The 26,394-nt window shown below is 43.9% G+C and overlaps 1 protein-coding gene and 1 long non-coding RNA gene across 2 annotated transcripts in view; one reads left to right on the top strand and one right to left on the bottom strand.

Moving 5' to 3' along the window:
* The window catches only part of LY86 (lymphocyte antigen 86), a 62,945-nt gene extending 37,273 nt beyond the window's left edge, over positions 1-25,672 (top strand). The window contains exons 5-6 of the mRNA XM_005554118.5: positions 20,321-20,373; positions 25,234-25,672. Coding sequence (XP_005554175.1) covers positions 20,321-20,373; positions 25,234-25,317 — 137 coding nt within the window. The 3' untranslated portion in view covers positions 25,318-25,672. The remainder of the gene's footprint in view (positions 1-20,320; positions 20,374-25,233) is intronic.
* Positions 23,689-25,234, bottom strand: LOC141410175 (uncharacterized). The gene is made up of 2 exons (XR_012434265.1): positions 25,027-25,234; positions 23,689-24,269 (listed from the first exon to the last, which is right to left on the bottom strand). It is a non-coding gene; the product is annotated as an uncharacterized lncRNA (long non-coding RNA).
* Positions 25,673-26,394: the final 722 nt, after the last annotated feature.

Raw genomic sequence — 26,394 nt, 5'->3', positions numbered from 1 at the left:
CCAGACCTAGCTGAAGTATCCCTTTCTCTCTCTGTCTCTCTCTCTCTCTCTCTCTCTCTCTCTCTGAAACTTCCTCCAATGCCAACAGATAAAGTGCTCCCTCTGGGTGCTCTGGGAGCATCATGTTCCTATTTCTGCTGTAGTTCTTATCTCAGATGGAACTGAATTTTATGGTTAGTGTGTGTGTCCCTCCCAATTAAACTTCAAACTCCTTTAAGGAAGGCATATTTCTTGCTCCTATCTGTCACTGCTGACATGGCAAAGAGACCTGGCACAAAGTAAAGACACAATAGATACTTTTGTTGTATTTGCATGTGAACATATGATGGATTGAACACAACTTTACCAGTTCACCTTTAAAATGACTACTTAAGACTGCTTATGCATAACATAAAGACACAACATGCATCAAACCCTAGCAGAGAGTACATTTTCCTGGTCCTCCAAGTATAAGAAACCCTTGCTGTTTTTCCCTATGTATGGTTTTAATAGGATTGATGAAAGAGAAGAGAGATGGTTCCCTAAATCAGTTTGAGGTGTTCAATTCAGTTTAGCAGCTCAAAAGGCTGGCGTTTGCCTTATTTGAATGCTGGGCAGCTCTGCAGCTATTTATTTGCTTTATTGCAATGGGAGTGATGACTGCATAGGCAAACCGAGAAGCTGGCACTGGGGAAATTGCCAGAAAACCTCATATAGTGTAAAATATCATATAGTATAAAATGATCAGAAAAGTAATATATAAACGCTGCACGAACAAATAATTATGTAAACTACATAAGGCAGAGAAACTAAAATCTTAAAGTCAGAGGTTTTTTGGATTATTAAATTTTTTTAACCCACCCACAAACCTACTGCAGGAATGATTCTGTTCCAAAGAAGTGGTTAATACTAAGACCAGAAGGGAAAAAATGGCATCAGGAAGAACTAAAGTCAATCCAAATCCAAGCATAAGCTGCTGTTAACACATTAAGGCTTGCTGTGGGGCTTGCAGGTCCTTCTTAGCAGAGCGGTGAGAAAACCTAATGTCCACTGTGGGCGGCACATTGTGATGTCACTCGCAGCTGAGCTGTCTGGTATCATTGTCACAGCATTACTATGCATTCCTCTGCAAACTGCATCTCGCTGGCTTTTCTCCAAGCCAGATAAAACTACAAAATGGGTCAGACTTAGTGAGACGGAAATGTTGCCTCCTTTCCCTCTGCCTTGTCCTCAGCTAGCTTTAAGGCAAACATCACATTGGATTCAAAGACCAGCTGATGCTCTTTCAGTATGATTACTTACGCTATGATTGACAATGTGGGGGAAATAGCGTATATGACCAATGATAGGGCATTGACTAAGTAGGTCATTATTCAGCCAAACAATGGTACAATGGCTGTGATTTTAAAATGATGCTGTAGATTACTAAATTACATGAAAATATACTTGTAAGAATATTATGTAACAAAGAAGCATGCTATAAAAGTGTATTCACTGTTGAATCCTATTGTATAAAATGTGTGTAAGTGTATACACCAAAAAAATACTCTGAAAGAGTACACGCTTCAGTGCTAAGAGCGCTTATCTCTGCAGATCTTTATTTTTGTCTTTTTTGGAAATCTTGCTTGCTTTTATGATAAATTTGCAAGGTTATTCTTTTAAATATTAGTTTATCATTATAAGAAAGAATAGAGAGAATAAATTCTGTTCCCCTAGGAATAAACCTAAGAGTTTTCAAAGAGAATGACAGCCTATGTAATATCCAGTGATATTTGGACTTGAATAGAAAGTTCTGAATCAAAGAGTTGCATAGAATATCAAGGGATGATCTAACAGCCATACTCTTGCCTGGGATTCCCACAGCCCTGTTTACTCAGGCTGTGGGCTCACTCAGAAGGAGACAAAATTGGCCACAGTTTTACCTCCTGCTCTGTTAATGCCGCACTGGTCCTTCTGTCTTCTCTGATAGCATCAAGTCATTTAGATTTATTTGCTTTAGTTGATCGCCATGCTTTCAAACAGGTTCCATAAGCTGCACATCCAATTTTAAGACAAAATGGAGCTTCACTGAATGTCCTTAATGACCACACCTAATTCCTAGCCCAAAGGAGGGAAGCTGCAGTCAACTCTCTCAATCCTCAAGAATAATAATGCCGATAGAACCCGTGTGTGGTCCGGGAGCTTTGGTCTGGTCTGAGAACACCAAGCATGCCCTTACCCCAGTGGGTCTCCATCTTGGTTGCACATTAACTACTCCTGTGCTTTCTGAAGCAATGACCACAAGCCACAGGTCACTACTGAACCCTGAAATATAGCCAGTCTGATTAGAGATGTGCTATAAGTGTAAAGTACAGACTCAGTTTCAAAGCTTTAGTCTGAGAAAAAGAATGTAAAATATCTCTGTCATTGTTCCATGGTTGTATGTTGAAATGTTAATGTTTGGAATATACTGAGTTAAGTAGAATTTATCATTAATATATTATTTTAATTATTTATCAGTGATAAGATATTAATATTATATTAAAATTAATTTCACCTTTCAAAATGTGGCTCCTAGAAAACATAACATTATACGTGTGACTCTCTTTATATTTTTATTGGACAGTGCTACATTATTATCTCCATTTATAGTTTTGAAGATCCCAACATCCAGGCCATACCCCAGACCAATGAAATCAGAATCTCTAGGAGTAAGAGCCAAGCCAGGTGGTGACCAGAAGTGCTCTGTGTTGAGAATATAGGAGGAAAAACTGTTTTTTCCTATATATACCCTCATCTTAACAGATGAGGAACTTGAGTCTAACTTACCCAAGGTCACAAAGCCAGCAGGCTGTGGAACTAGGTTTCTGTCCAGCTCCAAACCCTTCTGCTGTGTATCTTCCATAAACGTAAAGAAAGCTTTGCTAGAGAAGAAGTAAATTCCTTTCAGCCCTCCACTAAGACCGTCTTTTTCGATTTAAAGGAAGGGCATAACAAAATTATAGAAACCAAAGGATCTTCTTTGGGCATGACCAGCCTATTATTATAAGGCAGTGGTTCTCAAAGTGTGATCCTCAGACCAGCAGCATCACCATCATCTAGGAAATTATTAGAAATGGCAAATTTTTGGTCCCTACCCAGACTTACTGAATCAGAAGCTCTGGGGTTGGGGCTTAGTGATCTGTATTTTAACAAGCCCTTTGGGCCACGTGTTGGCGAATTTTTTTCTGGAAAGGGAAGGATAGTAAACATTTTAGGTTTTACAGACCATATGGTCCCTGTGGCAATCGCTCAACTCTGCCCTTGCAGAGATAATATGAAAATGAGTGGACATGGCTGTGTGCCCAGATTACATGAAGTGAGGTATGTCTATATCTGCTGCATGTATTTTATGATTGATTTGGCTTTGTTTAACTTATTTATGGACACTGAAATTTAAATTTCATTTAATTCTTACATGTGGTGAAATATTATTCTTCTTTTGACCAATCAGTCCTGCTCTAAGTAGTTCTGTAGCATACTAAATTTTGTGAACCACTGCTAGAAGCTAAGTCAGAATCCAGGGCTCTCCGCCAGAGTTACTGAGCACAGGTACGCTTGGGCTGTCACTCGGTGGACACTTGACCTGAGCTGCAGCATCAATTCAGATCCAGGACATGAAGGATAATACTGCACCTGTGCTTTGACTCTGCTTTATAAGGCCTGTGCCAACAAATTAGATTTGGGGCAAAGGGGACTTAACAGAAAGACTGGGCAGAGTGGCAGCTGGCAGGAGGAAGGGCACCTTAGGAAAAAGCCAGAGAGTGGGCCTGGAGGTCTCCTTCCCTCCCCACAGCTGCCAGGGACAGTCTGGAGGGCCATTTCATTTCTCTGTTTCTCAATTACTGCATCTATCAAATGAGAGTGGCCATAATTCATGATTGGGTAACAGCGGAGACTAAGTAAGATATGCAACGTGTCTGATGCTTTAGGAATCACAGCACTGAGTCCCTGGGCTTCCTCCCCTACCTGAGGGACCTTGAGGCAGAAGGTAGGAGCATTTTGTGAAAACTGCAGGGCTGATTGATAAACTCTGGTAGGTCTGTCATAGAAACAGGCCAGAGGTGAGGATTCAGATTCAAACTGGCTCACTGTAGAGCCGGAGGAGCAGCCTGTCCATAATATCGCACACTGCCAACCTGCTCAGGATCCCAGAATCTCCTGACCAGTAACTGAACAAGTCTTTTACGGCTATGCTGTTCTGTTCTGTTTTGTTTTCTTCCTTTGATCTAAGGTCAGCCTCTAAAATTTTTATTTTCTGCCACTGGCTTGACTTCCACCCAGAATACATAATCTTAGGAATGTCTACTCCCTTCAAGGAACCTGACATCCATCAAAGTGTGATCTGTCACCCTAGCCCACAATTGTCTGACATAAGGACTTTTCCCAAAGTCTGGGCTTGTCAGCACTCACCAGCACCACACATGAGACAGCCACAGCCCTGTCTCACTTGGAATCAAGTTCCCCCCAGTCTCTTTCAGTGTCTGATGTATCAAGCGTTCAACACATCTTGATGTCCACTCTCAATGAGGTTCATTTGGTTCAAGCAGTTCCCTAGAATATCCCACATCAGGAAGATGAGAATAAAATGATATGTTAAATAGAGCCAAAATTTTATTGTAAGATGTACTGTGGCGCCTGAAACTCAGGTATCACCCTGGGAAGTAGAAGCAACATTTCATGCTTGCTCCACAAGCTCCACCCAAATAAAAAGTGGGGAGAAATGACCTAAAGGTGGCTCATGTTTGGACCGTCAAGAATATATTGTGTAGGGCCACAGAGATGTGAGGTTCTCAACTGGAAGTGAACCTGGAGATTTGGGTAAAGACTCGGATTAAAACCATAAAGTACATAGAATGAACACATGATTGTCTTTCTTTTTAAAAGTCGTTTTATGTTATTTCCAACTTCTATTTTAAGTTCAGGGGTACATGTGCAGGATGTGCAGGTTTGTTACATAGTTAAACATGCGCCGTAGTGAATAACTGCACGGATCATCCCATGATAATGCCTAGGTATTAAGCCCAACATCTATTAGCTGTTTTTCCTGATGCTCTCCCTCCTCCCATCCCCCACCCTCCAACACACCCCAGTGTGTGTTGTTCACCCCAATGTGTCCAGGGAACACATGATTTTCACACTTGATAATAAGAGACATGTCAACTGTCAAACCTGGTTCTGGCCAAACCTCTGTGAGTTCTGACCAGGGTAGGTCAACCCAGGCAAAGTGGCCTTGGTTCCATAGCACCAAGTGAGTAATACTCTTTCAAAAATAATTTGTGTATTGATTCACAGATTGACTTTCAGATATCAGTTGTACACAACCTACTGCCAAAATCAGCTGAAATTAAAATAAAGGCATAGGCGAGTTAGATAAATTGTGTGTGTGTGTGTGCATGTGTGTATACACTGGGTGTGTATGATTATAAATGAGAGTATCTGTAGGTCAAGGAATCTTCTCTGAGACCTTGAAAGCTGTGACTGATGTAGTCCAACCAATGAAAAGCTGAGAGGTCTTAATGATGCCTTATTCATGTTAGGATCCCAGAGAGGTGCAGAAGACAACGGTGACCACAAGAACTGCTGATTCATGGTGCATCCATGCCTGCACAGGCCACTTCTCAGTATGAGCAAAATCCATTATGAAACACATTCAACAGATAAACGTACCTCCCTGTGTGCAATATGCAAGCTAGAGAAAATAATCAGGTTTAAACTTGATTTTAAACGCATTAATATTTAAAGCTTGCAATTAAAGGAAATAGTATGATGACATCTTTTGCAATCTGAAGAATCCTCTAGTTGAGAAAATAACTGGTTCTTGGTTTATCTTTTGTGTAAATCTGAGCTTTCCTACTGTTTGACCAAAGTGAGAAACACATTATAATTAGATGAATTTCAATATAAAACAGAGTAGATCCCCTGAGAACTGTATTTAAAGTCTGGCATAATATTGCCCATAAGGCAGATATTTTTCTGACAGAGCTAAGAGATTCTATTATAATACTCAACTGATTTTACATATACAAGTAAGTCAAAGGTGTAACCAGAGTGGGTGCTCGTGGCTGCCCATCCTCCCTTCCTTTTCGTTACCTTCCCTAATTAAATGTTTCTCTTCTGGTCCTGGTTCATGCTGAACACTTGGACCCGGTGATCCTCCCAGCATCATTCACTGCAGAGCCTTCTCAATCTCACTGTCTGTATCAATTCAAAATTCTGTCTTAACAATAATATCTAGATCAGCAGTCAGATTCCATCAGTTAGATTTCTATGACCTCCTCTATTTCTGTTTCAATGTGCTCCTTTCCACAGATCTAGGAAATGAAGGGAATTTGGGGAGAGTGCTGGGAATGCAATCTGTTTACTGCCTAGATTTGGAAAAAATCCACAAATGCTTTCTGCAAAATGCCTTACCCCTGCACTGCTGGAGTAGAAGACAGGGCTAAACCACCTTCCCAGCAGGTGCTACCTTGAAGAAATTAATCTATGCTGATGAGCTGACAACCTCTGTAAAGCCCAGCCATGGCCCCACTACCATGGGCTTCATGATTCAGCTGTTTCATGTTCACTGCACATACATTAACAAATGCAAGCCCCAGGAATTCAGGCATTGATTTAGGCTATAACAGAAGGGGAATAAGCAGCTTAATAGAAGCCTAAAATTTAAAATACAGTAGTCCCCTCTTACCTGATAGGGACATGTTCCAAGACCCCCAGTGCATGAATAACTGCAAGACCCCCCAAGCCATGAATAATACCAAATCCTATATTTACTATTTTCCCCATGCATACATATACCTATGATAAAATTCAATTTATAAATTAGCCATAGTTAGAAATTAACAATAACAATTAATAAAATAGAACAATTATAACAATTTACTGTAATAAAAAATATGTGAGTATGGTCTCTCTTTCTCTCTTTCTCTCTCTCTCTTTTTCTCTCTCTCTCTCAAAATACCTTAATATTTTCAGGCCACAATTGACCACAGGTAACTGAAACTGCAGAAAGTTAAACTGCAGATAAGGGGGACTACTGTCTATCGTACATGTTTTCTAGGGTATCACCTATGTTATACTTGTTTGCTTACCTTTGATTTCTGGGCCATTTTAGACTTCCTGCTCCTTCAGAAGCTGCAGGCTTTCCATCCCCACACTTCCTTCCCAACCTCCCCCAGCCCTACCTTCTGGTCCTGTCCTTCAACCGCTACCGGTATCCCCAGTGACAAAGTGGCTGAGATGGGAACTCATGCGTCTTGGCTCCTCTTCTCATGGATGGATCTATAGACCCGTGGAGGGAGTTCTGACTTTCTGTGACCTGAAAAATTGCACTATTTCTCCTGCCATTATTATCCCCACTGTCATTTTGCAGCTGCAGGTAGCATGTTACCAAAACCAATATTATTCTGGAAGCATTTCCTGTCCCCTGACTCATCAGACTGCAGCACTGCTGCCGGAGAGCAGGGACCTTAGCCCAGTCCAGTGGTTCTCAACCTTGAGCAGGCATCGGCATCACCTGGAGCCCAACTTCAACCACAGTTGCTAGACCCAGCCCCAGGGTTTCCAGTTCCACACATCAGGCGAGGAGTCTGAGAATCTGCATTTCTTACATGTCCCCAGGTGAGGCTGATGATGCTGGCCCAGGGACCACACTTTGAGAACCACTAGCCTGGTGGTTACGCACAAGATTTGAAGGCAGACCTACACAGAGCTAAATCTTCACTGCCACTTACCATTTATGTGACCTCAGACAAGTAACTTAATCTCTCTGAGCCTCAGTTTCCTCATCTGTACAATAGAGAAAATACAAGTGACCTCATGGGACAGTCATAAGGATAACATGGGATAATACACAGAAAGCCCATAGAATGGTGTTCTGCACACAGCAAGCGTTCAATAAGTGATCCATGGCAGCAACTGTGTGCAGCTGATGACAGATTTCTCCAGCCCCTCAAGGCTCTGAGCCCCTCAAGTCATCATCCATCTCAGATTGGAAGTCTGCATTTTAACAAGGCGCATGAAGAGGCAGTGGAGTCATTGAGGCTTAGAAGTTTAAGACCTTTTTCCTTACAGGTAGCAAGAAGATGCCTTTGGTCCAAGCCTGCATATTTTCTGATGGCTGAACAAGGGGAGTTTCCCTGGCCCTCTTGTCCCTGTAGGGAGAGAGCGTCATTTGCATCTCTCATGGAATTGGAAATTTGAAGCACCATCATCTCCCCTTCGTTCCTTTCTTCTTTTCATGTATTATTCCTTGTCTCCAGACTTCAATGGTAGATTTCCTGCTTGTGATTACCAGGCAGCTGCTGCTGCAGCAAATTCATGCAGAATCACCAAAAACAATGGTTTACTTATTGTATTAGCAGAACTCCTACCCTCAAACCACAAAAAAAAAAAAAAAAAAAAAAAAAAAAACCAGAACTAAAAGCAGTAGCCACTCTACAGAGGGCACCAGTAATGACTAAGCAAAAGAGCACTTTTTCCTGCTAAATGAAATGAAAGGAAGTGTATTCGTTTTTAAGGAATTCTAGAGCCCTGGATGCTTTCTCCCCATCCTCAAACTCAAGCACGTTTGTAAATGAGCCAACCGTACTGCAACTGTACTTTGACATCAGTCAATTCTTTATGTTCCTTGAGCCCAGCATACTATGACTAAGGATGACCTAGGACCAGAAACACTTTTAATTTTCTAAGACAAGCTTCTTTACAAATCCTTGACCGTTATGGAATTTCATAAATCCAGCTCAGTGACATACTTTGATGTAATAATCGTTTAGGAAGCTAATTAAGAAGGCCAACTCACGGCTCCCCCATATCACACAATCGGATCCCAGAGCCGCTGGTATTTGCCTTTTAAGAAACTAGACATCCCGAGAGCCCTGATGTGCATGAGCCCGGACGCCTACCCCAGTGTGAAAAACGCAGCCCTCTGTGATGTCTGTTTGCTTAGCTTTCCAGTCGCATTACTCATTCCCAGGGTTGCCCAGGTTTCGGAGGATCAAGTCAATTTCTCTCTTTGCTTCCATCATCATCTACTTCATTTCCATTTCTAGGAATCTAATCAGCCTGCCAATTTATAAGTTGTATTTTGAATGTTGTACAAAGTATTTATCCACAAAATTTAGGAATTAGTTGGTAGGTGGGACAAAAATACTTAAATTCTTTTTGCTTTGCTGCTGGAAGTTATGTATCTCTCAGAGGGGGAACCTGGACAGCAGAAAAACAGGCCTTGCAGAAGGAATGCTGCTGAAAGCAAGTCATTTTCCCGGCTAGGCCCCGCTTCCTCATCAATGACTAAATAGTCGGCACCGTCCAGACAGTAGCTACTGGCCCCTGCAGCCATTAAGTACTAGGAACATGGCCAGTCCAAAGTGAAATGTACAGAATACACACCGGATTTTGAAGACTTGGTACAAAGTATGAAAAAAATAATGTAAATATCTCGTTAAGACTCTTTATATTGGTTCCATGCTGAAATGGTAATATTTTTAATAAGTGGGTTAAACAAAATATATTACTAAATTAATTTTACTTACTTCTTTTTCCTTTTTTGTGTGTAGTTACTAGAAAATCGTATGTTGCATATATGGTTCACATTCTATTTCTCTTAGCCAGTGCTGATCTGGAATTGCACTGTCCAATATGACGGCCACAAGTCATATGTGGCTATTTAAAGAATTTACATTTAAGTTAAATTAAAAATTCAGTGCACCAGTCCTACCAGGCATATTCTAAGCTCCTAACAGCCACACATGCCTGGTGGCTACTGTATTTGATGGTGTAGACACAGAACATTCCCATCTTTGTGGAATGTTCTATTGCACAGATCTGACCTGGTTGTATCTATACTGCTCTGAAGTATTTTTAACAGTCCATCCTGAGCTCATTTGTGAGTTCATGCTAGAAATTCTACTCTCTGGCCTAGCCCTAAACCCAAGTACTTTCTCTTCTGCTCAAATCCTAGGTTACATCTGTGTCATAGTTCTGAAGGGCCCTTTGTGGAGAGCACAAATACAAACAAACCATCACCTTTGTCCCTTCTCAGGCTCATCACCCTGTCCCTCCTTTCTTAATCCAAGACTGCTGTATGAGCTTTCCATAGCTGCTGTAACAAATCGCCATAAATGTCGCCATTGATGACACCATCAATTTATTCTCTTACAGTCTGGATATCAGAAAGCTAGCGTCAAAGCATCATAGAATTGTGTTTCTTCTGGAGGCCCAGGGAGAGCCAGCTTTCTTGCCTTTTTCAGTTTCTAGAGGCTGCTGCATTCCTCAGCCCTTAGTGACATCACTCTACTCTCTGCTTCCATCTCCACCTGGCCTTCTCCTTCTTCTGACTTCCTACCTCGCTCTTATAAGGACCTCTGTAATTACAATTGGGCCCCCCTGGGCCACACAGGATAATCTCCCCATCTCAAAATCCTTAATTTAGTCACATCTGCAGAGTTCCTGTTGCCATGTAAGGTAACATATTCACAGTTTCTGGGGATTATGACTTGGACCTCTTTGGGGGGCCATTACTAGCCTGCACAACCCCCATCTGGAAAACCAGCATGCGTTGCTGACCTCCGTGTGCCATGTGAAAAGGCCCAAAACTGTGTCTAATATGGGAAAAACTCAAACTCCATAGGTTTTCCATTAAAATGCTTTCATAGAAGTCCAACAACTCTGAGAACTTCACAGTTCTCAAATGCACTTGCTCACAAATCTGAGGCTGAGGCAAGAGATGAGTCTTTCTATTAGGAGATTGTATCATTGTTCCCAAGGGCTTGCTTTATCGGGCCATTATTGTCACCTTTCCCCCATAAAACCACCACCTGCATGCCCTCTAACCACAGGAGAAATGACTTGGCTAGCAGTCAATGACGGCCCATGTATTATGCCCATTCTTGGCAGAGAAAGATGGTAAGGTGGCAAGGAGTCCTTCATCATGTTTGTCATGGAGAGAAAACCAGCTTCTACTAGGAATAAGTATGGTGGCTCACACTTGTAATCCCAGCACTTTGGGAAGTCGAGGCGCACAGATTGCTTGAGCTCAAGAACTCCAGATCAGCCTGGGCAACACAGAGAAAGAAACCCCATCTCTGGAAAAAAAAAATTTTTTTTAAAGGCAGGAAGGGGCAGGGATAGCTGTGTGCAGTGGCTATCCCTGTAATTCCAGCAGCTACAGAGGCTGAGGCAGGGAGGATCTCTTGAAGCTGGGAGTTTGAGACCAGCCTGGGCAACATAGGAAGACCCTCATCTCTAAAAAAAAAATTTAAAAATTAGCTGGGCATGGTGGTATAGTCCCAGCTACTTGAGAGGCTGAGGCAGGAGGATCACTTGAGCCCAGGAATTTAAGGCTGTGGTGAGCTATGATCACACCACTGCACTCCAGCCCTGGACAACAGAGTGAGACTTCTCTCAAAAAAAAAAAAAAGAAAGAAAGAAAGAAAAGAAAAGGAGGGTAGAGATAATGAGCACATCTCTGAATCACTGCAGAGGCCTAAGGAGAGGACCATGAGTGAAGAAACCCAGGAAAAATTCTAATTTTGTAAATGATTCATTACAAGTACACAGTGAATGTTTTCAAGTTGTAAATAACATTAAATTTCTCTAGGTAGTGAAAGGCCATAAAATAAAATCTCACATGCCTCGTCGAATGGATGGGGAAAGATATCAAAGCAGAGTTAGCTGGAAGCAAAACTAAGATAACTCATGTATAGAAAAAGTCATCCAAACTCAAATTATACAGTTATGAATTCTAAAGTACAGTTGTGACTCCAAAAACACGACAGCAACTATTCCCAGAACATGCTGACCCTTCACACAGCCAGTGGGGTGAGACCAAATGCTGGACATCCCCAAGAAACATTTAGAAATCAAGTTGAGCAAGTTCTAATTATGGAGCAACAGAAATAATCCTCCAATAAAAGGTCACTTGACTTGCCAAAGAGTCCCAAAGTTTTCAAATCCACTTTATTAGAGTTAACTTGATTTATTATAGGTTATTCCACTTGTGCACTATTGGACACTTGTGCACTAATCAGGGACAGTAACTCTCTATCCAACTGAATGAAGAAAACAAAGACAGAGATTGACTGTGCCCCCCTCCTCCTTCCTGCAGTCCCTCTTTACTAAAACTCACAGGCTTCCTCGCATGCTCTGTTCCTCCCCTTGGAGCACAACTGAGGTCTTCACCTCCTGTCCCTGTCACTCAGCTCCTGTCTTCTCCCAGAGTGTGAGATTCACAGAATTCAAACAGATAATCCAGGGCATGAAAATTCTCCTTCCTGGCCTTTGGCATGAAAGTCAAGGAACAGGTTCCAGGGCATTCGGGTATCATTTCTGAACTAGGTGGTTCCATCACAAGAAACAGGTGCAAATGTCTCAGCAGCCAGGTGGCTAGGGCTACCACTAGCTCATCCGTGGCCTTGGTATACATTAGAAAAAGGGGAACCTTCTGCCAGGAAGTGTTCTTAGTGTGGGGTACCCCCAAGTAAAGCCAGGTTCAAGGACTTGGGGGTGGGTAGTACTCTGGGCCGTGATGCCAGGAAGCAAGGGTGATGGGAAAAGCCAGTGAGAGACACACCAGGGAGCTGATGACCAGCACAGGGAACTAGGGCTCCATCCCTCAGCAACCCCTGGGGAGCTGCAGCGAGTGCCTCAGAATTGTCTGTCTCAGGGTCAGGAAGCTTCAGGAGTTCACATCCCTGCACTTCCCAGTTGCCCTGCATGGGCTTCTCTGAAGCAGGAAAGCACGCAGAGGGGCAGCCCTTGACACGGAGTAATGTCAGAGGCCCTGCTGATGCCCACTCCAGCAGCCGGGATTCCACCAGGGGCTGAGAGGATGTGGCCCAGACCACTAAAAGCATATGCTGGTGGGACCCAGCCCAGACCACTAAAAGCTTATGCTGGTGGGACCCAGCCCAGTCCTGGGCTGCAGGCCCTGACCCAATAGGGCACAGCTGGATTTCTGATCCCATTCAACCCTGAGCCAGGCACATTCTGTGCAACTGCATGTGGAGGACTGGCAGACCCCCCTCTGAAATGGAGCAGCCAAGCCCGCAGCACTGAGAGTCCCGGAAGGACCCCTCCAAGAGAGACACAAAGGACTCAGAGGCTCAGAGGATAAGAGTTGAATGGCCCGGGAGCTTGAGGAGCTGCCAAATTAGGAAACACTGAAAAATAATACTAAAAAGTTACAATTAGGCCTGGCCTAGGCTGGAGCTTACCTACCCACAATGCCGGGAATCCATGGAAACCTGAAGAAACCTCCAGCCTTTAGGGCCTACTGGGATCTCGCTACAGTGACATTCGCCCTGAAGGCAGTGGACACTCTGATCTGTCCCTACCCCAGGCAAGTTTATTATTACCTTAAATGAGAGCCCTAACCTACCAGCTCCAAGGCTTAAGGGAACAGGAAGAACTACATCCTCAAGGGTCAGAGAGACTGAAGAAAGCAAAGCTACAGATCAGAGGGAACATGATGAGGATCAGTGCCTGGGCCTTCTCCATCTTCTGGATTTGGGTCTCTTCGGAAATACCCAGAGGCGGGAAGAAGAATAAAGAGCTCACTAGAATAAAGCCATGCACTCCCTCCCCGCTCCTCCAGAGACAATGCTCTTGGTTGGTCTGGAACATTCTCCCCACCTTCCTCTTCATCCTCTAGCCCCTCAGCTTGGTCCTCCGCACGCCAGATGCCATCACAGACTCTGAGCTCCCTCCCACTTTGCTCTTGGCCTCACCTGGAGGGGAGAGGGAAGGCTGCATCCTCCCAGGTCGACACTGCCTCCCTGCGTGCAGGTATCCCTTCCAGATACTGATTTCACCTCCTTTGGAGATATATATATATATATATATACACACACACACCCAGAAGTGGGACTGCTGAATCATATGGGAGTTCTATTTTTAATTTTTTGAGGAATCTCCACACTGTTTTCCACAGTGGCTGTACGAATTTACATTCCCACCAACAATGGGAATTTCCCCCAGAATTATTCGCAGTAGCCAAGATGTGAAAACAACAGCGACAGATGAATAGATAAAGAAAATGTGGTCTATACACACAATGGAATATGATTCAGCCTTAAAAAAGAAAGAAATTCTGCCATTTGCAACAACGTGGACATACCTGGAGGACATTATGCTAAATGAAATAAGGCAGACAAATATTGCGTGATCTTACTTACATGTGGAATCCAAAAATAAAAGTCAGACTCACAGTAAACGAGTAGATGAGTGGTTGGCAGAGTCTAAGGAGTACAGGAAAAGAGGAGATGGTGGTCAAAGAGTGCAAACTTGCAGTTAGAAGATGAGTAAGTTCTGGAGACCTAACGTACAGCACAGTGACTACTGTTGATCACAACATATTGTACATTACTAGCAGAGTAGCTCTCAAGTGTTCTCACTACACACACAAACACACATGTACACACATAAGCATGCACACACACAAAAATGCACATACATTCACGCACAAATGCACGCATGCACACACGCACATGCAGGCACACACACCTGCACACACAAATGTACACACGAAAGGTGACTATGTGAGGATATGTTAACCACATTATACCACTTAAATATATATAACTTTTATTTGTCAATCATTTCTCAATATAACTGGAGCAAAAAAGGACACTGCCTCCCCTCTACCCTGCCCTACTGGGCCCAGCAGCTGGGAAGGGAACACAAAATGCTAGGTAAATGAATGAATGATTTTTTAAACAAAAACATTTGTTCTTGATATGCCAATTGGCCTAGTCATCATAATTATAACTCTTGAGTAGTTTTATACTGTTAAGTGCCCTGAAAATGCTTAAGTATTAATGACATTTTATAATAAATTTGGGAAATTGGCAGGAATTCCAGCAAGATCCTAGAAAGGGCTAGGAAATGGGGAGAGGGTCGCCTAAAAGAGTTCATGCAGTCAGCAGGCTGCGTCTGCGCTGGTTATTGAGAACAAAAAGAGGCAGACCAAGACACAGGACCAGCCAGGTGCAGTGGCTCACGCCTGTAATCTTAGCACTTTGGGAGGCCAAGGTGGGTGAATCGCTTGAGCTCAGGAGTTGGAGACTAGCCTGGACAACATGACGAAACCCCATCTCTACAAAAAAAACTAGGCAGGTGTGGTGATATGCACCTGTAGTCCCAGCTACTCAGGAGACTGAGGTGGGAGAATGGGAGGATCACTTGAACACGGAAGGTGGAGGTTGCAATGAACCAAGATTGCACAACCTGGGTGAGAGAGCCAGACCCTGTTTCAAAAATAATAATAAAAAAAAAGACACAGGCCCTCATATCAAGTTGATGTCACCCAAAACCCTTGGGACCTTTTATTTCCACAATTTATAAACCAATTTTCTCTTCAAAAAGACACTCAATGACAATCACCCAAAGATCTGGGTCAAAAAAAAAAAAAAAAAGCTGATACTCAGAAATGACTTCAAGTATTCAGAACCAGGGAGGTGAGTTTCTTTAATCCACTGCACATTAAAAACTGATAAATATTGCACATGAAAGAAACGGAAGAAATGGGTGCAAATATACTGGGGTTCTTTTTATAGTCCTGGAGTGTGAGAATGTTAATTAAAGGAATCTCAGAATTGGAGAGGATCTGAGAAAGGACAGAGTGAAAATTTAATTTTAGGTATTGTTTTATCAGATTTAAAAAAAGACAATTTCATTAGTTACTTGCAGTTATCTCAAGAACTTCATGAGCCCCCCAAAAAGCTCCAATTGAAACTGTAAACTGTAAGAGACCAATTTAATGAAAACCTCTCAGCCAAGTGAAGGACCTCTTAATGGTGAAGAACACAAACGGGCAAACCTGGGTGCATTAAATGAGCACAACAAAATATTAGGTATCATTAGAGTGTTGTTCTTCAAAGAGTCATACTCGTCCATTTTTTAAAACAAAAGTTTAAAAAAAAGGCACAGACAGAACTTAGCAGTTACATACACTGGCTCAAGCAAGAAGCTAGAAAACCTAGTTTCATTGCATATTTCAGCTTCCACCAAATGAACGTTACTCCTTTTCACACCTGGGTGAATAATAATACAGTTAATAACTGCCATTTCTACCCTTCCTTGGGACCACATTCTGCTCAGCGGCTTTACACACAAGTTCTCTAGTCCTCTCAATGCCCTATGGGGAGGCATTGCTATTTCTATTTTGCAAGTGCAAAAACTGAGTTGCAGGATGGCTGAGCAAATTGCCCAACATCACTTAGCTAGTGAGTCGGAGAGCTGGGTCTCAAACCCAAGTCTGTCTGCTTCCTGGGTCAAGTCATTTGCACTGTGCCACCATACAGCAATTTGTAGAAGCACAAAGCAGGTATGAAACATGTCCAAGGGAACCCAGCCAGATCAGACAGGGATGGCACACCAGTCCTTGTTCTTGGACTCTGCTCCTGAGCCACACTGTGTCCAAACCCTGACAGCCAGCAGGAGTGCTCTTGGCTTATTCATGCCTGTAGCAGCCACATCCTTGAGTTGCAAGCAGAAGACACCCAATCCAACCAACAAAAGCAAAGGGAATTTCTTGAAAGGACATTGAGGAGTCACGGAATTAGCAAGAAAGCTGGAACACCAGGCAGAAAGTGGGCAGCTCTAGAGACTGGTGAGCTGCAGTGAACGCTTCTCTTGCCAGAACAGATTGAGAAGGGGTCTCTTTGTCTCTCTGCTCTGATTGTCTTGGCTTGGGTTAGAGAGTATCTACTGGGAAAAAGATAACTTCCGAAAAAGAAATCATGTTCCAGTAGCTGAACCACTGCAGTGCATATCTGTTAGGGGCACGATCAGCATGGACTGCAACGCAAGGGGTGCGCCCTCAGGCTGGGCAAAGCGCCAGCATGACAAATGAATCCTGGGCAGGCTGTCCCTCTGAACCCTCTATATGTAACCACATATTAGTTACAGTGCCTACATGTGCTGCTCAGACAGGTTAAGTAAATTGCCCAATTAATGAAAAAAGAACTCAGATTCAAGCCCAGATAGTCTGACCGCTGGACATGTGCTCTTAGCCACGATGCTTGTTTGCAGTGCTGGGGAATCACAGGGGAGGCAGTAATGACTGAGGGGCTGGGCAAGGAGTCATCCTTCTTGCTGACTTCAATACTGATGTGGAGAGCCCACCAAGCACCATAATGTCTCAGTTTTTTCACCCCCTTACTTTCAACAACCATTTCCATCTTTACACCTCGACCACCATCTCTCATGTCAACCCTGGATATCTTAGAGCCTGTAAAAAATGCACCATTTCTGAAATCTAAATGTCAAGCCCTCTGCCATGTGGCTTCCTCATATCCTGCCAGCTCACCAATTCTAGCACCTTGACTGCAATAATAGAAACTCCATTCAATTCTCTCCCCGACTGTTACCATCAACAACTCCCTCCTGCCTTCACTTTCTTCCTTACCCACGTTAGATTCTATGGTCTATTGTTATAATCTTTTCCTTGCATCTAATCCAACAGCCTTGACTTTCTCTCCTTTTCATTCTTGTCCAGTGAAACTCCAACCCAACCACTGACCTTCAGTAGCACTGGAGCTACTGAATGTCTCTAAGAAAATATACATCTGGGCTGACTGGAGTATCTTTAAATTTATGGCCACAAACCTCAAGAAAAGCACTCAACACTGCCTAGAAATCTTACTATATTTCTCAAGTAAATTTCTTCCCCACTGTCCATGAATATTGTATTCCTCCTTTTGCTGCTCAACACAGCACAGGTCTTTGCCATCTAGTGCCCCCTACAAGTCTGTGGACTTCACTGCAAAAACCAAAGAGATCAGACAAGAGCCCCACTATTGGTTTACTGGCCCATCTGCAAACATATCTACACCTGAACTCATTCTGCTCTGTTTTCGCTCCTACAATTGTGGGAGTAATTTTCACGCTTCTCTCAAATACAGGAGGGAGTGTTAATAGCATTCCTTTCCACCTTCTTAAACCCCTCATGTCTTCAGTTATTCCCTCTTCTGCAGCTTCAATCTCTCTTTCTACAAGATTATTCCTTTGGAACAACAAATATGGTACAGTATCTCCCATCTTGAACAAAGAAACAAACCACTCTTAATACCACACTCTCCCTCAGTTATCCTTTTTTTTTTTTTTTTTTTTTTTTTGCTTTTGCTTCCTCTCATAACAAAACTCTTACTTCCTCACCTCCTTATATCTCTTCAGTCCACCCCATTCAGGTATCTGTACTCATCTCTCCAGTGTTCTTGTCAAGGTCATCAAATGACCTCCATGTTGCCAAATCCACTGCACAGTTCTGTTCTCATCTTACTCAAACTCTCAACAGCAGCATTCAGCATGGCTGGCAATACCCTCCTGTTTGAAAAACATTCATCTCCTGGCTTCCTTGCTCCTTCACTCTCTGGCTACCCTCTCACTCCACTGACCATCTCTTCTTAGTCTCCTTGGCTGGCTTCTCCTCAACCCAACCTCTGAATGTTGGAGGGCCTCAGGAGGTCCTGTCCTCTCCTCTGTTGATTAATTCTATCTCTTTGGGGTGAGGGGGGCATCTCATCCTGTCCCATGGCTTAATCACCACATGTTAATAAATCTGATATTCATAGCTCCATTCCTACCTTTTCCCTAAAATTCCAGACTTGTATAGCCAACTGCTCCCAAGGATCCTTATTAACCATATCCCAGAATTAGAGCTCTTCAATCATCACACACACACACACACACACACACACACACACTGCCTCACCAGGCTTCTCTAATCTCAATAAATGGCACCTCCATCTATCCAGATATTCAAACCAAAACCTTCCTGGCCCCCACTCTCTATACCCACTCATCAGTGGGTGCTATCAGCCAACACAAATATTATCTCATTCATGTTCTCTACCTCCACCACCACCACCCTTCACCAATCCATCATTTACCTTGGCCACGGAAGAGCCTTCACACTTGGCCTCTTCTTTGCATTCTTTATACAGCAGAATGTCTCTGCAAAACATAAATTAGCTATTTTGACATGACTTTTAACACATTTTCCACTGGAATGAAATCTGAACTCCCTACCATTTCCTGCAGGTCCTGAAATATGTCACCCCTTGATCTTTCCAAGTTCTTCTCAACACAGTTCCTCTTGTTCACCATGCTTCAACAGACTCATCTCCCACTGTCCTTCCAATTTCCTAAACTCTTTTCCACATCAAGGCCTCTGTCCTTACTTTGTTATTCTGAGATGATCTTCCCCCAACTCTTTAAATGCTTGGCCCATTCTGCTCCTTCAGGGCTTGGCTCAAATACTACCTCCTTATAGATGCCTCCATGACTGCCACCCGTGGAACATGGTGCCTCCCAGTTCCTGGCATTAGCGAGTATTCATGGAGTGCTTCCCAGGTGTTGTTATTAGTGCTTTTTATTGATTACCTCTTTTAATCCCTACCACCCTAGGAAGCAGGTACTCTTATTGTCATTATCTTACCCATCTTGGAAAAAAAAACAAAAAACCAAAACAAAACAAGGAAACTGAGCCCAAAGAGATAACAACTGTCCATAGTCAACTAATCCTGGGACTTAACCCTGTGCAACCTGGATCCAGCCTGGCCCCTTCCCCACCACACCCTCCTGCCTCTCTCATATTACTTGGTGTCCCTTTCCAGCACTTGTTACAATCTGGATATTGTCTTGTTTAGTTATTTCTGTATCATCATTCTCCGCAGTAGAATATGCATTAGTTCACTTTCATATTGTTATGAAGAAATTACCCAAGACTGGGTAATTTATAAAGGAAAAGAGGTTTAACAGACTCACAGTTCCAGAGGGCTGGGAAGGCCTCACAATCATGGTGGAAGGCAAAGGAGGAGCAAAGGCACATCTTCTATGGTGGCAGGCAAGAGGGCCTGTGCAGGAGAACTGCCCTTTAAAAAACCATCAGATCTCATGAGACTTATTCACTATCACAAGAACGGCACGGGAAAACCCACTCCCATGATTCAATTACCTCCCACTGGGTCCCTCCCATGACACACAGGAATTATGGAAACTATAACTCAAGATGAGATTTGAGTGGGGACACAGCCAAACCACAACAGAATATCAGCAATGCATGGACAGAGACTTCCTTTTTCCATCCCAGGATCCCCAGGGCCTGCCACATGGAAGGTGCCCGACCAATATTTGTGGCATGAATGAATAAGTGAATGAATGTAGATCAGGTGTAGATCAGGGAATGAAAACATTTCTAGCAATAGCTGCTCTTATTTTGGTGCCAACAATTGTCACACATCAGTGTAAGCACAGAACATATGAATGAATCATTTTTTTAAATGATTGAATAACATCATGTATGCTTTATATATTTTTTCAGAGCAGATTTACTATGCTGGGCCTGTCAATAATCCTGAATTTACTATTCCTCAGGTAAGATATTACTTAATTCTTGTATTAAATAGTTTGTTTCTGGAAGAAGTCTAGAAGAAGGGGGAGGGAAAGGAGGAGAAACCAAGAAGGAAGAGGAGGAGTTAAACAATTTAAAACTTATCCATAGGCCATCCCTGCAAAAACCCTTTCTTCATAAAACTGCTGCTTCACCGTGGGCACTTGAAATTTCTTGACACGCTGACTTTGTCATTTTGGCATTTAATATTTTACATGTCGGTGAACCTTAGGGAATCCTCCGAATACAAACCTCCCACTGAGAGGGATGCCAGCGTCTTGTCCAGCAGAATTACGGCATCTGTGGGGTTCCATATGGCAGTGCTGCTGGGCTGTGTGGGCGGCACCACGCATGTGCTGGGACTGTGCTCAGGAGGCTGGCGGTTCAGAGAAAGGAAGATGCACAAGCCATGGAGGCGTGAAGGTCCCCCGGTTACTGTCCTTTCACTGTTACTCATGAGCTGCCACTAAGTCAATAAAATGCCCATATCCTTAGCATTTGCTGGCAAAGCTCACAGCTCAGAGTAGAATTTTCCACTAATTCCTTTCTGTTCAAGATAATGTGACGTTATTAAATGGCTCAATTTACATCACTCTGCTATGAGCAATAAATGTTCAATATGCTACCCCTAAGATAATTTTTTTTTTGAGACGGAGTCTCGTTCTGTCTCCCAGGCTGGAGTGCAGGGGCATGATCTCAGCTCACTGCAACCTCCGCCTCCCAGGTTCAAGCTATTCTTCCACCTCAGCCTACCGAGTAGCTGGGACTACAGGCATGCACCAACACGCCCAGCTAACTTTTAGATTTTTTGTAGAAACAGGGTTTCACCATATTGGCCAGGCTGGTCCGAAGTCCTGACCTCGTGATCCACCTGCCTCAGCCTCCCAAAGTGCTGGGATTACAGGCCCCTCAGAGAATCTTATGGAATAATATGGAAAGGATCACAAAAATGTGATCTTTTAAAAATGCATGCTGATGTATTTAGTACCTGTGAGATTTGATTATGCATATATAATATGTAGTGATCAAGTCAGGCTATTTAGGATGTCCATCACTGAATACATTTTTGTTAACTATAGTCACCCTACTCTGCTATCAAACACTGAATTTATGTCTTCTATTAACTGTGTGTTTGTACCCTTCAATCCACTTCTCTTTATCTTCTCCCTCTCCTCCCCTCCCTCTCCACTCTGGTATCTATCTTTCTACTCTCTATCTCCACGTGATCATGTTTTTTAGCTCCCACAGATAATTGAGAATAAACAATATTTGTATTTGTTCCTGGCTTATTTCACTTATGATAATGACCCCCAGTTCCATCCATGTTGCCACAAATGATAAGATTTTATTCTTTTTTTATGGCCATATAGTATTCCACTGTGTATATATACCACATCTTCTTTATCCATTCATTCATACATGGACACTTAGGTTGATTCCCTATCTTTGCTGTAGTGAATAGCGCTGCAATAAGCATGGGGGTGCAGTTGCAAAAGTGTAACCACTTTAAATAGTTTTGTTTACAACCTCATCCTTTCAGTTCTCCAAAACCTGTATATGGCTGAAGAAAAAGGTAGGTCTCTTTCTCCGTGAAGAATCTCTTAGTTTCACCTCCGGGTTTGTTTCCTTTCTTTCCCAGCCTCTGTGTTCCTATGTCACAGTGCCATCTTGCTACCATCTCGGATTTCCACTAGCATTGCTCTTGTAGCTGGGAAGTCTCCAGGCTTCTCCCTCTGGAAATCTCTAGAGTTTTCTCCTCAGGCCTTTCATTAAAATACAAAAGTTTTGCAAGAAAGAAAAACTACACCTCTCTTCACTTCTAGTATAAGGTACCTAAACTGTCCCAGAGAGTTCCATTTTTCTTTAAATCTTTGCTATTTGAATTGTTTTTCTTTCCCCATTGTCCTTCTGACCCTCCTCCCGACTAGAGGCTGACTTAAAATTTACTAACAATTGACTTTCACTTTTGCATTGTTGGCTTAATTTTAACCCAGTTACTCAGCAACTGTTATAAGATAGAGCGGAAAAGAACTTCTTAAAGTCAGAAAATCCCTTTGAAAGTAGGTTGAGGGGCCAGGCACAGTGCCTCATGCCTGTAACCCCAGCACTTTCAGAGGCCGAGGCGGACGGATCACTTAAGGTTGGGAGTTCAAGACCAGCCTGGCCAACATGGTGAAACCCCATCTGTACTAAAAATACAAAAATTAACAAGTCGTGGTGGTGCGTGCCTGTAATCCCAGCTACTCGGGAGGCTGAGGCATGAGAATCGCTTGAACCCAGGAGGTGGAGGTTGCAGTGAGCCGAGATTATACCACTGCACTCCAGCCTGGGCAACAGAACAGGACTCCATCTCAAAAAAAAAAAAGAAAAGAAAAAGAAAAAGGAAAAAAGGTTGACCAGATATGTAAAAAAGCTTTATTTGAATCACCTTACTATGCAGGAAGGAAGTGCAGAACCTAAGTTCTTCAACTGCTGATGGTACTTAAGCAGATATTACCCAGTATGAGGGCATCATATGTACAGAGAGAGGGCTGGAGGCCTTAATCCCAAAATGGGCTCCCTACACTGGTCGCAGGTCAGCCGTGGATGGCCCGCAATGCACAGAGGCTTTGCTTCTTAATATGGAACAGACACAGTTCAAAGCCTTTTGGTTGTAAAAGACCTACCCTGTATCACCTCCTCCAACCAAATCCTCCAGGGATGGGCTCTGGGCTAATGGCAGTTCCCATGTGGCCAAAAACGCTCCCACTCAGCGCTCAGTCTCCAGGGCCTTGGTATTATTTCCCTCTGAACTCATCCAACCCCTTGGCACAGATTGAAGCCCTCCCTGGCGTCCTCTGTCTATGCTTCCTGTTTTCTGAATGAGAATTTAGGGGATCCTTTAGGCTCCCGAAGCATGTGGACCACAACTCATAGGCACAGCCTGACTATGTATCGCCAAAGGTGCACCTACAAATTCCTAACTTGGAAACTTGTGCCCTCCTCAACAGCAGAAAAGCTGCACTCAGTCCTTCCCTACCCTGGCCTCCTGGCCTCCCAGCACACACCTCCACCTGCCTCCAGCCTGGCACGCTTGCCTAAATACTCTTATCTCTTGTACCAGAGTCTGCGATGTCTGTAATTCATAATCTAGAACCCCTTCCTTCAAATACAACCCCTCCTCTCAGGCTCATAACATAGTAATGAAAAATTCATGTGGTGTTCAATACATTTGTAGGTGTGTACCTAAATGCACATAGAGATTTTAAAGAAAAGTACATGAGGAGGAGGAGAAGGATGAAACACAATGAGATATAAATTTGAGCCGGTCTTTACTCATAATTAATTCTCTAACATTTGGACTGCTTTGGTTATATTCCTAACACTGTTTCTAAAATTACAGCTGCTCAATATTGGAAGAGTATGACTCATGGGAGCTTCTAGAATCATGGAATCACACCCCAGGCGCCATCCAGAGCACAGCCTGGCTCTCTTGAATACATTTCAGTGTCGGGGACTCCACTCTCTTTGGAAGCTCTGCTCATTGCTAGAAAGTTGTTCACTTCTAACGAAAGCCACCTCTCATGCAGTTTCTCTCCGGTGGTCTCACCTACTCCTTCCCTCTTGCTTTGTACAGATTAAACTCCTTCCCCCGTTGGGTGACAGGCAGTTCAAAGATGTGCCAGCAGTCTCCTGGCCTCCTCTGCCACAGTCCCTCTGCTCTGCTTGTGACCCTCCCACCACCCCAGAGCATTTTCCTCTCCAGATTAATGTCTACAAACACGTCACCGCTCTGTGGCTGCTGGGGTGCAAGGCTGGGGTGCTGGCAGCAAACAAAACCGGCATGGCTCTTCCACAGTCTTCACAGGACCTGGCTGTCAGGCGGCTTCTGCCAAGCTGACTGCAAAGGAAGGGAGACCTCCTCACAGCGTTGCTGCCAGCAAGGACCCCCAAAGGCAGCCATTCTTTCTGTGACGGGGCATTTTGGTTTTGTGCTGGTGAACTGTGCTCCCCGGGGTCTTCTCTGTCTCAGCATACAACCCTTTCTCCCTCCAGTTGCTCAGGCCAGGAGCCCTGGAGTCACCTTTAACCCATCTCTTTCTCTCCCACCCACTTGCATGTCCTCAGCGGATCCTATCGACTGTTCTTTCAAAATTTCTCTAGCACCCAAACCCTTCCCCCACCTCCACCTCTAATCCAGGTCATCTTCATCTCTCACCTGGATTCCTGTAATCACCTCCCACCTGGACTTTTCAGCGAAGCAGCCAGAGGGATGCTACTGACACAGGCGCCAGGGCAGGCCACCCTCTCCTGACCCCAGTTCCTTTCAGAGCGGAAGCTGATGTCCCCACCACAGCTTCTGAGGTCCTAAGAGTCTGGCCTCCTGTGTCACCCTAACTTCACCCCCACCATCCCCCGCTCTCCCTGCAGCCCCGCTCGCCTCCTTCTGCCCCGCTAAGGTGGGGGCCCCAACTCATAGCAGGACTGCACCTTCTTGCGTCTGCTTCAGGTCTTTACCTAAACGTCGTCATCTCAGCAGGGCCTCCTTTCACCACCCTGCTCAAAATTGCAGAGCAGCACTCGCCTTCACCCACCCAGTGCTTCCATCCACTCCCTTCCTGCATGAGTTTTCTCCATGACACGAACACCTGACATACCATACGTAGTCACATATCATAAGGCTGGTCTGTCTCTCCCAGAGATGCTGGAAGCTCCGCGGGGCAGCGGTTGGCTTGTCTTGTTCTAACGTTAGCCGCAATGTCCAGAACATCACCCAGCACATAGAGGTTTCTCTGTAAATATTTGTTAAATGATTAATTGTACCGTGGGTCACACGTCTAATACTTGACCTGTGCCCCTTGCAGGGAGAGTACCAGGTTTTGCTGGAACTGTATACTGAAAAACGGTCCACCGTGGCCTGTGCCAATGCTACCATCATGTGCTCCTGACCGTGGCCTGTAGCAAAACTCACAGCCAGCTTCATCTCACGGGACCTCCAAGCTCCTCTGACTGAACCTGCTGTGGGAGAAGAAGCAGCCGATGACAGAGAGAGGCTCTACAAAGAAGCCCCCCCAAAAAGTGCAGCTGCTAACTTTAGTCCCAGGACCAGACATCCCCAGAATCCACAGATGTAATGAAGTCCCCGAATGTATCTGTTTCTAAGGAGCCTCTTGGCAGCCCCTAAGCAGTCTTGTGGGTCCATCCTTTTTGTCTAATTGGTCGCCTCACACCAGACTCACCTGCTTTTCAACTTCTTAGGAGTGCTTCCTCACAGTTACCAAGAATAAAGGAAGCTGGCCACCATTGTTCATTGTGATTTGTTCAAAGAATCTTACTACAATGCTGTAGTTAAAAAGTCATTTCCTCCAGATGCAGTGCCGGATGCTGGCGCAGCATAAGCAGTTCCAAGAAATTCAGGAGGATGACAGCCTGGCTAAAATTAGAGCGCTGGGAAAATGTGCCATTGCTTCTCCTGGCCAGGCCCCCACCCTTGGACCATGAGGGCCGAGAAGCTGACGCAACCTCACGAATAGGGACATCATCCTCTCGCTTATCCAAACACTCATTTCACCTTCATCCCTCAAAGCGTGATTATACTTCACCTCAGCACACAATGGCATTCATTACTGCATTTATTAATTAATGCAAGGAATAACTCCTGAGCATTTAATGTGTATCAGGCACTGTGTTCTTAAGTTGTCTTTTACGCTGCTCTCCATAAATGAGCATGTTGCCTATCCTACTTCCAGAGTCATTTCTGCGGCCCTGTCTTCTCTCATGGGATGCACCGACCGCATGGTGGGCTCCATGGCCCCTTCACCATCCAATGCCCCTGTCCTTCCAGTGTCCCTGCTGGCCCTCTTGCTCCTGTAAGGGGCTGGAGTAAGGTGGGTGAGTTGACACTATCATTCATAAAAATGCCACTATATTAGAGATTAAAGGAGAAAAAACTCCATAGTTTAAAAAACGGTAGTTGCTATTAATCACTATTTATACATCATTAAACCACCTAGAATAGCAGGTCA

This window comes from Macaca fascicularis, chromosome 4 (genome assembly GCF_037993035.2).
Source record: "Macaca fascicularis isolate 582-1 chromosome 4, T2T-MFA8v1.1".
Classification (NCBI taxonomy): Eukaryota; Metazoa; Chordata; class Mammalia; order Primates; family Cercopithecidae; genus Macaca; species Macaca fascicularis.
This window is presented reverse-complemented; position numbering and strand designations above follow the sequence as displayed.